Here is a 13,292-nt window from a genome sequence, read left to right as displayed (position 1 = left end):
CATGCCCTGCAGGACACCATTGGCCTTCTTGGCCACAAGGGCCTATTGCTGGCTCACAGGCAACTTGCTGTCCCCCAACACTCCCAGGTCCTTCTCCCTGGAGCTGCTTCCTAGCAGGTCATCCCTCACCTGTACTGGTGAAGGGGGTTGTTCCTCCCCAGGTGCAGGACCCTCTGCTTGCCCTTCTTGAACTTCACTGGGTTCTTCTCCACCCAGATTAAGTAGGGATGATGAGTTCCTCCCCACCCCAGATCTATTGTGCCCCAGAGATGCTCTGCTGTCACCATTAGGACAAGTTCTGGCTCTTTTCAGGATACTCCTACTTTACACACACATGGAGTGAGCAGTGGCCTTCCAGCCCCTCTGTGGGTTTAAGTCAGCTTAGATTCATGAAAAGCAAAGGAGTTGGTGACTCACAGCAGCTGGAGATGGTGCCTGCAGGTCTCTGCCTGTAGCTGGCAGCTCTCCACGATTCATTCACTGCTCTGTTTGAAAGGAGGCAGCGTCTTGACACGGGTGGGCAGGTGCCGTGACCGTGCAAGACTGAATCGGCAGCTTTGATCACCTCCTGTCATCTCCTGAGGTGCTCTCAGTAGCCAGAACAAACAAGCAAGCTGGGAGTTCCCATCCCATGGCTCCCTGCATTTAATGTTTGCAGCCTGACAGTAAACAGCTTCTCCTCTCCTTCCCTTCTCTGCAGACTACGAACGCCGAAGCTCCAGCTCTCACGACCACGAGGAGTCCCGAGCCATCCTAGCACAGAAGATTGAGAAAGAAACGGTTGGTCAGCAGATTGAGAGTGGGGATTAGGGAGAAATTCTTGACACTGAGGGTGGGGAGACACTGGGACAGGTTGCCCAGGGAGGTTGTGGATGTCCCCTCCCTGGAGGTGTTCCATGCCAGGTTGGGTGAGGCCTTGAGCACCCTGGGCTAGTGGGAGGTGTCCCTGCCCCTGACAGGCGGCTGGAATGAGATGATCTCTGAGGTTCTTTCCAACTCAAACCATCCTATGAATCTGTGAAGAATGGTGCAAGGTCAAGAGGGAGAAGGAGGAAGCAAGAGGCTCCTCCCTGAGCAGACATAGTGTGCACTCTTGAGTCATCAGTCAACTGTCACCAACCACGCACAGGGATAAGGTGGACAAGAGCAAAGCTCCAGCACTGGGTCAGTCCCAAACTCTGCTGACCTGAGGGAGCTCTGCTGGTTTCAGGTCTGGTCTGGGGGTTGGTTTTGCAGACCTCCATTAGCAGGGGTCACTTGTCACATTGGTGAGCACAACAGACATGCAGGCACAGCTTTGTGTTTGGAAAGTGATGAATTCAGCTTCATTTCATGCCTGGATTCCCCATCCCTGTGCATTCTTCCAGGAGACAGCTCCAGCTTCCCAGCTGCCTGCAGCTGGGAGCTCTTTCACACCTTGGGGTTTATTTTTTGCATTTCTGTCCTGACAGCAAATCCTGAACTGCACCCTGGATGACATTGAAGTGTTTGTGGCCAGGCTTCAGAAGGCTGCAGAGGCGTTCAGACAGCTCAACCAGAGGAAGAAAGGGAAGAAGAACAAGAAGAAAGGGCCAGCAGGTACAGTGCAGCAGCAAGAACAAACAAGAGGCACAGATGAAGGCTGGGAGGAGACCTCAGCTCTCACCCTAGCAATGCCAGGCTGATTCAGCAGCTCAGCTCTGGACCCAACAGCAGCCACACCAGGTTGAAAGGTGCTGGTGGTCTGTGGGGACCTCTGATAGGGCAAACAAAGTCTAGTGAAGCTTCCAACACAGAGAAAGGCTGGTGGCTTTTCTTGACCTCTTGATTTTAAGTAGTCCTAACCCCAACACCCATTCTTGCTGTGTCTTCTACAAGATGAAACCTCCCTGGAAAGGGATCTTCTAATCAGTGTCTTTCTCTCCACCTTCTCACCAAAGAGGGCATGCTGACCCTTCGGGCAAGACCCCCAAGTGAGGCAGAGTTCATCGACTGCTTCCAGAAAACCAAACTGGCTTTCAACCTCCTGGTAAGACACAGAGGGCTTCTCTTCCCCTTCTAGCACAGCAATAAACATTGGAAGTGAAATCTGAACTGAAAACACTAAAATCAAGGGACAAAAGGGTCAGATGCAGATCCTTCAGAACCCAAGAGGAGAGACTGTGTCAGGCCTGGGCTGGTTACGTGGGTCAAGCTGTTAAACTGAAACTAGAAGTGGAAAGCCAGGATGGGACTGAGCAGCCAGGATGGGACTGAGCAGCCAGGAGCCTTGCAATGCCTGGATCTCCTTCCAGACATAGTCCTGGCTGAAAGCATCTGTGAAGCTTTGAGCTTAAAGAGCCAAGAAGTGCTCTGCCCACCTTGCTGATAGCTCTGCACAGGTTCATTGAGCCCACCCTTGATATTCACTTGAGGCCTTTAAACCTGCCAGGAGGTTGTACTGAGTTGGCCACTTCTCCCTTGTAACAAGTGACAGGATGAGAGGAAATGGCCTCAGGTTGTACCAGGGGAGATTTAGGTTGGAGACTGAAAGAAGCTTCTTCCATGAAAGGGTTCTCAAACCCTGGAACAGGCCCCCCAGGGAGGTGGTTGAATTCCCATCCCTGGAGGTGTTTCAAACCCAGAGAGATGTGGTGCTGAGGGATATGGTTTAGCATCAGACTGGCTAGAGTGAGAGCATGGCTGGACTCAATGAGCTTGAAGATCTTTTCCAACCAAAAGGATTCTGTGGTTTGAAACACAGTAGGTTCTCCACCCCTCCTTAAATTCAGCCCCCTTAGAAATGGGTACAAAAGAGAAATGATCTATAAATGATTCCTGCTCCCCAGTCACTCTTCAGGCCAGGTTTGAGGGGTTTGTACTTTGCAGGCTGTTATGAACTACAGCAAATGCCAGGCAGCAACAAGCCCTCCATGTAACAGAGAAGAGAAGGGAAGACAAGGCCAGGCTGGGGTTAAACTTGGTCTATTTCTCTTTTCAGGCCAAACTGAGAAAGCACATCCAGAACCCCAGTGCTTCCGAGCTGGTGCATTTCCTGTTTGGACCACTGGAACTGGTAAATATTCCTCACAGCTTTCCCTGTGAACTCACTTTTCATTTCTAAGGTTGGTTTCACACCTACAGCAGCCAGGTTATGCAGGAGGGTGAGAAGACAGCCACAATAGGCTCAAGGCCTTCTAAGGAAAGCCATGAAGAACCACCACCAGTGTTTCTGGCCTCTGCTCTGTTCTCCAGCTTAAGCCAAATACACAAACCTGAGCAGATCTGAATCTTTCCATCCCAGGAATGTCTCACTGGGAACAAAAGTGCAAACCAGCTGTGGTTCCCACTGGGAATCTGCTTGATCTCACCTGTGGCCAAGAAGGCCAATGGAATCCTGGGGTGCATGAAGAAGAGTGTGGCCAGTAGGTCAAGGGAGGTTCCCTTCCCCCTCTACTCTGCTTTGGTGAGGACACATCTGGAGTATTTTGTCCAGTTCTGGGCTCCCTGGTTCAAGAAGGACAGGGAGTTGCTGGAGAGGGTACAGCAAAGGTCTACAAAGGCACTGAGGGGACTTAGACATCTCTGACAGGGAGAGACTAAGAGCCCTGGGGCTTTTTTTGTCTGGAGAAGAGCAGCCTGAGGGGGATCTCATCAATGCTGATCAATACTTTAAGGGTGGGTGTCAGGAGGATGAGACCAGGCTTTGTTTAGTGGTGCCCAGTGACAGGGTAACAGGCACAAACTGGAACATCAGAAGTTCCATCTAAGTATGAGGAGAACTTCTTTAATTTAAAGGTGGCAGAGCACTGGGACAGGCTGCCCAGAGAGGTGGTGGAGTCTCCATCTCTGGAGAGATTCCAAACCCACCTGCACATGTTCCTGTGTGACCTTCTGTAGGTGACCTTGCCTTGGCAGAGGGGTTGGACTCAATGATCTCCGGGGGTCCCTTCCAAACCCTACCACACTGTGATTCCTTCCAGCAAACACAGCTCAATATTTGCACTGAAAATAGGAAGCAGAGACCCCAACTGGAAAAAGAAGCCAGAAGGGAATCCAACATCCCTTTCAAGTGGCAGCAAACCATGTTGTGGAACCACAGCCTTCCATATGAATGCACAGAGGAGAAGTTTGGAAAGTCTAAATGTGAATTAGCCTGGGGTTTGAGGTGCTCACCCTGGAGCTCACTGGTTTGCTTTGCAGTGGGCAGGGGTAGGGACTCCACAGGATGAGAGCCACTGTTGTTTTGCCCTCTCTGGTCTCTCTCTTTGACTTCTGTTCCTCTATGCTCGTGCTGGCTTGAGATTTTGGACCTTTCCTACAAAAGCCTCTCCTGTTTGTGTTTAATGCAGATTGTCAATAGCTGTGGTGGCCCTGAGCTGGCCAGGTCTGTCGTGAGCCCTCTGCTTTCGAAAGATGCCACAGATTTCGTCCGAGGACACCTGACACCAAAAGAGATAACCCTCTGGGAGTCCCTGGGAGAGACATGGACCAGATCAAGGTGAGGACAGAGCTGCCATCTCACCAGGTTCCCCAAGCTCTTGAGAAAGGCAGAGGGATGCCAAATATAGTGGTGTGAGAGGGCCAAGGATGCCCTGATGTCCCTGCTTCTTCCTGCCATGCTTCCAGAGACATGTTCCTTGTAAATCTCACCACACCTCAAATCCTGGGTACAGTTTTGGACCCCTCACTCCAAGGACACTGAGCAGCTGAAGCAAGTCCACAGGAGGGCAGTGAAGCTGGTAAGGGGTCTGAAGAACAGGGCTAGTGAGGAGCAGGGACCTGGGGTTGTTGAGCCTGGAGAAAAGGAGGTTGAGGGGAGACCTTCTGGCTCTTTCCAACTGCTTCAAAGGAGGTTGGAGCCAGGTGGGGCTCTTCTCCCAAGGAACAAGTGACAGGACAAGAGGAAACAGCCTCAAGCTGCCCCAGGGAAGGCTTCGGTTGGACATGAGGAACAATGTCTTCTTCTTGAGGGTTGTCAAGGCCTGACCCAGGCTGCCCAGGGCAGTGGTGGAGTCCCCAGCCCTGGAGGGGTTTCAAAGCCCCGGAGATGTGGTGCTGAGGGACATGCTTTAGTGGTGCCCTGGCAGTGCTGGGTTAACAGACTTCATGATCTTGGAGATCTTCTCCAGCCTTAAAGATTCCATGACTCTATATTCTCCCTTTGATGTCCTAGAGCTGAATGGCCACGAGAAGCAAACATCCCAACCTACATCCCCAAGTTCCGCAACGGCTGGGAACCCCCTGTGGAAATCTTCCGAGGAGCTCCCTGGGAAATAGACATTGGACACTTGCAAGAAGAGGTCAGTCCTGAGCCCCTGCTCATCCTCTTTCCCCTCCCTCCCTGTTTTACAGAGTGAGAGATGGCTTTGTGGAGCTTGGGGTGGTGTGTAACAACTAGCTGGCTCAAGATACTTCATCCAGTTTTGGGCTCCCCAGTGCAAGAGAGACAGAGACCTGCTGGAAAGTATCCAACAGAGAGCCACAAGGATGATTAGGAGACTTGAGCATCTCCCCTATGAAGAGAGACTGAGATCCCTGGGAGGGACTGAGAGGGAATCTCATCAATGTGTATAAATGTCTGAGGGGTGGGTGTCAAGTGGAGGGGGCCAAGCTCTTTCTAGTGGTGCACACTAATAAGCCAAGAAACAAGGGGTTCAAGCTTGAACATAGAAGATTTCACCTCAACATGAGGAGAAACTTCTTTACAGTGAGGCTGATGGAGCCCTGGGGCAGGCTGCCCAGGGGAGTTGTGGAGTCTCCTTCTCTGGAGACTTTCAAAACCCACCTGGATGCATTCCTGTGCAAACTACCCTAAGTGATCCTGCTTTGGCAGGGGGGTTGGACCTGATCATCTCTTGAGGTCCCTTCCAACCTCTAATGTGCTGTGAAAACTCAGTTGGTTCTGGTCCCTGCAGTTAAACATGGAATGAAAGTAAGGCCAGCAAAGGGCAGCCTCACCTCCTCCTCTCGGGGGAACAGGACTCCATCCATTGCTGAGCCCCATGGTTTGGTTTGCCTGGAGGACATTTCTTCCTCATCACCTCCACAAGCTGCCAGGCTTTGCATCTACCATTAGCCATCTCACTTCCTCTGTCAGAGCTTTCCCCTTTGCTGGTAGCACTGACTCCATGTTTACCTTCCCAGCTCTCCTCAGCCAATGGCTACCCCTACCGGAACTCCTCGCTCAAGCGCGGCCAGGCCGCTGAGCCGACGCCAGCTGCGGACGCCTTCAAACAGAACGTGACTCATAGGTAACCTAGCAGCACCACTTTGGGCTGCCACCTGCTGACCTCATAAGCCCCCTCTGCAACACACCACCACACCAGCACATGGCAAACTCTCTGCTGTTGTTAATTCTGGCTGGTTGAGGCCAAGAGAGCTCCAGGATCTGGTATCTCTCCGCTCAGTCTAAAGCCACCGGACCCTGCACAGAAAAGAACCTGCTCATGGGAGGGCTCTGCATTAGGGCCTGAGCACACCTGAACATTTGGCTGCCAACAAGTCCTGGTGCTGGGGAAGAACAGTCTGGTCTCAGCAGGTCACTGCTCCAAAACCACAGAATCCCAGCATGGTGGGCTTGCAAGGAACCTCTGGAGATCATCCAGTCCAACCCCCCTGCTAAAGCAGGGCGCCCACAGCAGCTTGCCCAGCAGCACAAGGTCCAGATGGGTTTGGAATCTCTCCAGAGAAGGAGACTCCACAACCTGTCTGGGCAGGCTGGGACAGTGATTCAGCCCAGAGGAGACCTCAGCCAGCTGTCTGCTCAGATCAAGGAACATATTTCCTGCTGTACTCATGCTTTATTCAGAGCACTTGGAACTTGTTTCCTAGCCAAGAGACCCTCCCTGAGCAAGAACACCCATGCACCAGGGCTCTCATTTCCACCAGGGCTCCTGGCTGCAGACAAGTGTCACCAAAGCCCCAAGCAGTGTGACAATAACCAGCAAAGATCATTGTGTAAATCCTTGGTGCTTACCAAGTCCACCTTAGCTTCAAACTCCTCCACCCTCACCTCTTTCCTCATGACTCATTTCCATTTTGGAATGTGACAAAAGAAGTCATTTCTGCCCAGCTGGGGCTCTCCTTCTCCTCCCTGCCTTCAGGGCACTGCTGGGTTAAGGGCACCACTCCCTTGCTTGACCAATGGAGTCAATCTGAGAGTGTGCTCCAAGACTGCAGACTTACAAGTTAGATACTGCACATAGCTGTGACTAGACCAAGAGCTGTCCCAAATCACAGAATGCTTTGGGTTGGAAGGGAGCTTAAAGACATTTAGTTCCAACCTCCACTCCATGGGCAGGGACACCTGCCACCAGACCAGGCTCCTCAAAGCCCCATTCAGCCTGGTCCTAAACACTGTCAGGGATGAGGTGTCCACAACTTCTCTGGGCAACCTGCTCCAGCCCCACTATCCTCATAGTGAAGAACTTCTTCCTAATGGTCCAATCTAAATCTGCCCTGCACTAGTTCAAAACAAGCAAGCTAAAGACAACACTAAAGCCCCAGGGGTGATATCAAACCACTGAACCAGTGGCTTCAGCTTTTACCAGGAAAGGTACCCAGTGGAGACAGCAAAAAGAACCACAACTAAGCATGCTGGGCTTGTTTTTCAGCCCATTAATCAGGATTTTAGCCCAAAAGTCAGGCTTTGCAGCACCTCAGCAGCAAAAGCAGAGAGCCAGATTTCCACACATGACAGGTTTTAAATCACTGACCAAAGCCAAGAGCTTGGCAGTGGAAAAATACCAGGCTAAGGACCAGCACTGGAAGCACTGAGTGACACAGAATGTGACATGAACTGGAATCTGACCTACTGTGCCTAGGGCACTCAGGAGATTTCTGTGGCAAGTGCAGGTCACAAGCAGAAAGGTCCATGAAGGTGCACTGGAGCAGCTCCTACCTGCCCTCATTCAGCAAAGCAAGACAGTTTTTCCATACTGTAAATGTTTGGGAATTAAGAATCATACAATTGTTTGGGTTGGAAAAGACCTCGAAGATCATCCAGTCCAACCACCAGCCCAACACCACCCAGGCCATTAAACCATGTCCCAGAGTGCCCTGTCCACACATTCCTTGAACACCTGCAGGGATGGGGACTCCTCCACCTCCCTGGGCAGCCTCTTCCAATCCCTGACCACTCTTGCAGCACAGAAATTGTTCCTGAAATCCAACCTAAACCTCCCCTAACACAATTTCAGGCCATTTCCTCTTGTTCTATCACCTGATACAAGGGAGAAGAGACAACCCCCACCTGGCTCAACTTCCTTTCAGGGAGTTCTAAAGAGCAGTGAGGTCTCCCCTCAGCCTCTTTTTCTCCAGGCTCAACAACTGCAGCTCCCTCAGCTGCTCCTCACCAGCCCTGTTCTCCAGAGCCTTCCCCAGCTTCATTGCCCTTCTCTGGACCTGCTCCAGCCTCTCACTGTCCTTCTTGGGGCAAGAGGTCCAAAACTGACCCCAGGATTCCAGCTGTGGCCTCAGCAGTGTCCAATCCAGGGGACAATCCCTGCCCTGCTCCTGCTGGCCACACTCTTGCTGATCCAGGGCAGGCTGCTGGTGGCTTTCTTGGCCACCTGGGCACACCCTGGCTCATCTTCAGCTGCTGTCAACCAACACCCCCAGGTCCTGTTCTGACAGGCACTTCCCAGGCACTCTGCCCCCAGCCCCATGTGTTCATGGGGTGGCTGTGACCCAAGTGCAGTACGCAGCACTCAGCCTTGTTGAACCCAACGACCTCACCCCATGGATCCAACCTGGCCAGGTCCTTCTGCAATGCCTTCCTACCCTCCAGATCAGCACTGCCACCCAATTACATTGCCCCAGTCATGGGATGGGCCTGCAGTAAAACTCCTTTTCCACTCTCCTGCAGGGGTTTTGAGGCACAGGCTCTGCCCAAGAGATACGCCAAAATCCGCTACGACTTCACCGCGCGCAATGCCAACGAGCTCTCGGTGCTGAAGGATGAAATCCTGGAGGTAGGTTGAAGGTGCAAGGGCAAGTGCAAGCTCCTTTCACATGGTGCTTTCTGAGCAGAACCACAAAGGTGTGCTCAGATCCAGGGTTCTCCATAGAACTGGAGCAGGCTGGCTGCATGCATGCATCATTGGTGTGACTGAAACACGTCAGCCACATCTTCGTTAGCAATGAGGAGGAAGGAAAGCAAGTCCCTGGGGTACAGCCACTTGCTGGGCCTGAGGTCTTGATTACCTCTCTGCCCTTCCAAAGGAGTTGTTTTCCAGGAGAACTTCCTTTTTGTGGCCTTTCTCTTAGCACAATACTGTTGGCAGCTGGAGAATGTTGGCAGTTCTGGGCTCCCCAGTCCAAGAAGGACATGGAACTGCTTGAGAGGGTACAGCAAAGGGCTACAAAGAGGATGAGGGGACCAAAACATCTCTCTAATGAAGAAAGGCTGAGGGACTTGTGTGCCTGGAGAAGCCTGAGGGGGATCTCATCAATGCTGAGGAATACTTCAAGGATGGGCTGCAGGAGGATGGGACCAGGCTTTGCTGAGCAGTGCCCAGTGACAGAACAAGGGGTAATGGGCACCAGTTACAGTGCTCCACCTGTGGCCTCACTGGGGCAGAATAGAAGGGGAGGAGAACATCCTTCAACCTGCTGGCCACACTCTTCTTCACTGGCCTTCTTGGCCATAAGGGCACATTGCTGGCTCATGAGCAACTTCTTGTCCCCCAGCACTCCCAGGTCCTTCTCCTTGGAGCTGCTTCCCAGCAGGTCACCTCTCACCTGTACTGGTGCAGGGGCTTGTTCCTCCCCATGTGCAGGAGCCTACGCTTGCCCTGGTTGAACTACACTGTGTTCCTCTCCACCCAAGCCTTCAGATTAAGCAGAATGATGAGTTCCTCCCCACCCCAGGTCTATTTTGCCCCAGAGATGTTCTGCTGTCACCATTAGGATAAGTTTTGGTGCTTTCCATGACAGACTCCAGACCTGAATTTCAGATGAGTGCAACAGCTCCTGGCCTCACTGATGTTATTCCAAGCACTCCACATTCATCTGTGGTTGATTTCCACTCTCTGCTGCTCAGGTAAAGCAGAGACCTGAGGTTCTCACTAGCCAAGTTCTTTTTCCCCTCTTTCAGGTGCTGGAAGATAACAAGCAGTGGTGGAAGCTGCTGAACCGGAGCGGGCAGGCTGGCTATGTCCCTTATAACATCCTGGATGTGGTGAAACTGGAAGAGGTGGAACAGGTCTGTGGCCAGGTGGTATTTAACTGGTAGTCAACTGCAGGGTGTAATCACCCTCTGAGAATAACCCTGTCATCAGACCTCCCTGCAAGGGCTTAGGGTGCTCTGCACAAGTCAGGATGAACCCTTGCAAGCAGATGAACCGGGATCCTGGAGATTCCTGAGTCTTCTGTGAGAAAACTCTCCCATTTTGCCACCACTTACTTTCCCCCTCCCCAAACAAGGCTTGTCCTCTCTATTTGCTCTCTACAACTCCCTGAAAGCAGGTTAGAGCCAGGTGGGAGTCAGTTTCTTCTCCCTTGTATCAGGTGATAGAACAAGAGGAAAAGGCCTGAATCTGTGCCAGGAGAAGTTCAGGTGGACATGAGGAAGAATTTCTTTGCTTCAAGAGAGGCCAGGCATTGGAATAGGCTGCCCAGGGAGGTGGTGGAGTCACCATCCCTGGAAGTGTTCAAGAAACATGTGGCCATGGCAACACTGCACATGGTTTAATGGCCATGGTGGTCTTGGGTTGGACTTAATATTTAATGGCCATGGTGGTCTTGGGTTGGATTTAGTATCTTTTTAATGGCCATGGTGGTCTTAGGTTGGACTTAATATCTTAGGTGGTTTTCAACCCAAACAACCCTGTGATGCTGTGATTCTATGATCCATGCAGAAGCCTCAAGCTTCCTCCTGCTTTGATGCTGCCAACAGCACCTGGGACAGGCAAAAGGCTGAGCCCTGTGCTGCAGGCAGCAGCTTGCTCTGAAGTGAGATCCTGCTCAAAGAGATTCCCATCCCAAGCCCAGCACTGTGATGGTCATCCTAAGAGGAAAGGTCTCAGCTGCTGGATACAGGGGCTGAAAATATTCCCTCTTTTCGCAGTGCTTCCCCTCCACAAACCCACTTACTCCTCAGCCTATGATTTCCCACTTCCTCTGTACAAAACCCTGCTGCTTCCAGGGCTCTGCTGTGGGCAGGCTACAAGTGCTGACACAGCTCTAAAAGCACATTTTTGTTTGCCATGAAAACACTGAGGGTTTTGGTGGGGGGCATGAATTAAACACAGACAGCTCCCTCACCCAGTCCAGTTCAGCAACAGGAACAAGTTCCTGGAGTGGAAGCAGATGGAAACACCAGCTAAGGAAATATGAAGTGAGCTTTGCTCTCAAGCACCTTGCACTGCAAAAATGTGGAGCTGGAGAGATCTGAATACCCTCAGGAAGCATGGAACTGCTTCCCCACTTTGCTAATTCACAGTTTGGGCAAAGCATAAGGTGCCCCAGCAGGCCTGTGGATAAAAGCCCTGTTAGTTTAATCAAAATGGTCAAAAACTCCTTCCAGATTGCTCTGGGCACTTGGCAGCAGCCCCACATAACATCCAGTTCCTTGAGCTCTGCTGCTTGAGCTTCAAAGGGGATTTCTCTTTGTTTTCTCTTCAGATAAAAATCCTTTTGCTTCCCTTGCCTCATGAGGAACTCCTCTGAGCATGAATTTCTGCAGAGCAAAAGGCCAAGTCACACTTGAGAGCAGACATCCACAGCAGTAGTCTAGAATCACTACTAGGATGAGAGGAAATGGCCTCCAGTTGCCCCAGGGGAGGTTTAGGTGGGACATTGAGACATTTGAATGTGTCCAGAGAAGGGCAACGAGCCTGGGGAGAGGCCCTGAGCACAGCCCTGTGAAGAGAGGCTGAGGGAGCTGGGGTTGTTTAACCTGGAGAAGAGGAAGCTCAGGGGAGACCTTAATGCTTCTACAACTACCTGAAGGGAGGTTGTAACCTGGAGGGAGTTGGTCTCTTCTCTCAAGCAACCAGCACCAGAACAAGAAGACACAGTCTCAAGCTGTGCCAGGGGTGGTTTAGGCTGGAGGTTGAGGAGGAAGTTCTTCCCAGAGAGAGTCATTCACCATTGGAATGTGCTGCCCAGGGAGGTGGTGGAGTCACCATCCCTGGAGGTGTTCAAGAGGGGATTGGATGTAGCACTTGGTGCCATGGTCTAGTCATGAGGTCTGTGGTGACAGGTTGGACTCGATGATCTTTGAGGTCTCTTCCAACCTTGGTGATTCTGTGATTCTGAAAGGGTTCTCAAAGACTGGAACAGGCTCCACAGGGAAGTGACTGAATCCCCTTCCCTGGAAGGGTTTAAAAGAGGCAGAGATGTGGTGCTGAGGGACATGGTTTGGAACCAGCCTTGGCAGAGTTAGAGAACAGTTGGAGTTAGTGATCTTAAAGGACATCTTCTCCAGGGGGGTAAATGCCAGTAGTTTGGGTTCTGTTCATTCCCATGGGACCCCCAGGACTCATCTGTTTTATTCCATGCAGCTCTACCTGAGGTCTCCCAGATCAGCAGTATCACAGTATCACAGTATAATTAAGGTTGGAAGAGACCTTGAGGATCATCCAGTCCAACCTGTCACCACAGACCTCATGACTAGACCATGGCACCAAGTGCCGCGTCAAATCCCCTCTTGAACACCTCCAGGGATGGTGACTCCACCACCTCCCTGGGCAGCACATTCCAATGATGAATGACTCACTTAGTGAAGAACTTTCTCCTCACCTCCAGCCTAAACTTCCCCTGGCACAGCTTGAGACTGTGTCCTCTTGTTCTGGTGCTGCTTGCCTGGGAGAAGAGACCAACCCCCACCTGGCTACAACCACCTTTCAGGTAGTTGTAGAGGGCAATGAGGTCACCCCTGAGCCTCCTCTTCTCCAGGCTAAACAATCCCAGCTCCCTCAGCCTCTCCTCACAGGGCTGTGCTCAAGGCCTCTCCCCAGCCTTGTTGCCCTTCTCTGGACACCTTCAAGTGTTTTGATGTCCTTCCTAAACTGAGGAGCCCAGAACTGGACACAGGACTCAAGGTGTGGCCTAACCAAAGCAGAGTACAGGGGCACAATGATCTCCCTGCCCCTGCTGGCCACACTATTCCTAATGCAGGCCAGGATGCCATTGGCCCTCTTGGCCACCTGGGCACACTGCTGGCTCATGTTCAGGCAGCTGTCGATCAGCACCCCCAGGTCCCTCTCTGGGAGTTCTCAGCCACTCCGACCCCAGGGAGAACAATTTGTCTATCCAGTTTCTCTCGTGGGTGGGAGACAAAAAGGTTAAGGAAATGAGAAATGGGCAGCCCCCAAATTCTCAAGGCT

At 51.9% G+C, this 13,292-nt stretch overlaps 1 protein-coding gene across 1 annotated transcript in view; it reads left to right on the top strand.

Annotated features, from left to right (window-relative positions):
* Positions 1-13,292, top strand: part of EPS8L2 (EPS8 signaling adaptor L2) — a 69,605-nt gene that overhangs the window by 47,604 nt on the left and 8,709 nt on the right. The window contains exons 9-17 of the mRNA XM_068148270.1: positions 701-780; positions 1,452-1,578; positions 1,920-2,008; positions 2,960-3,034; positions 4,311-4,459; positions 5,135-5,261; positions 6,106-6,212; positions 8,828-8,933; positions 10,058-10,165. Coding sequence (XP_068004371.1) covers positions 701-780; positions 1,452-1,578; positions 1,920-2,008; positions 2,960-3,034; positions 4,311-4,459; positions 5,135-5,261; positions 6,106-6,212; positions 8,828-8,933; positions 10,058-10,165 — 968 coding nt within the window. The remainder of the gene's footprint in view (positions 1-700; positions 781-1,451; positions 1,579-1,919; positions 2,009-2,959; positions 3,035-4,310; positions 4,460-5,134; positions 5,262-6,105; positions 6,213-8,827; positions 8,934-10,057; positions 10,166-13,292) is intronic.

The sequence above is a fragment of the Melanerpes formicivorus genome, unplaced genomic scaffold (genome assembly GCF_026170545.1).
Source record: "Melanerpes formicivorus ecotype bairdi unplaced genomic scaffold, bMelFor1.0.p_v2 SCAF_16, whole genome shotgun sequence".
NCBI classification, from domain to species: Eukaryota; Metazoa; Chordata; class Aves; order Piciformes; family Picidae; genus Melanerpes; species Melanerpes formicivorus.
Note: the sequence above shows the minus strand (reverse complement) of the source record. Positions and strands in the feature narration are given on the sequence as shown.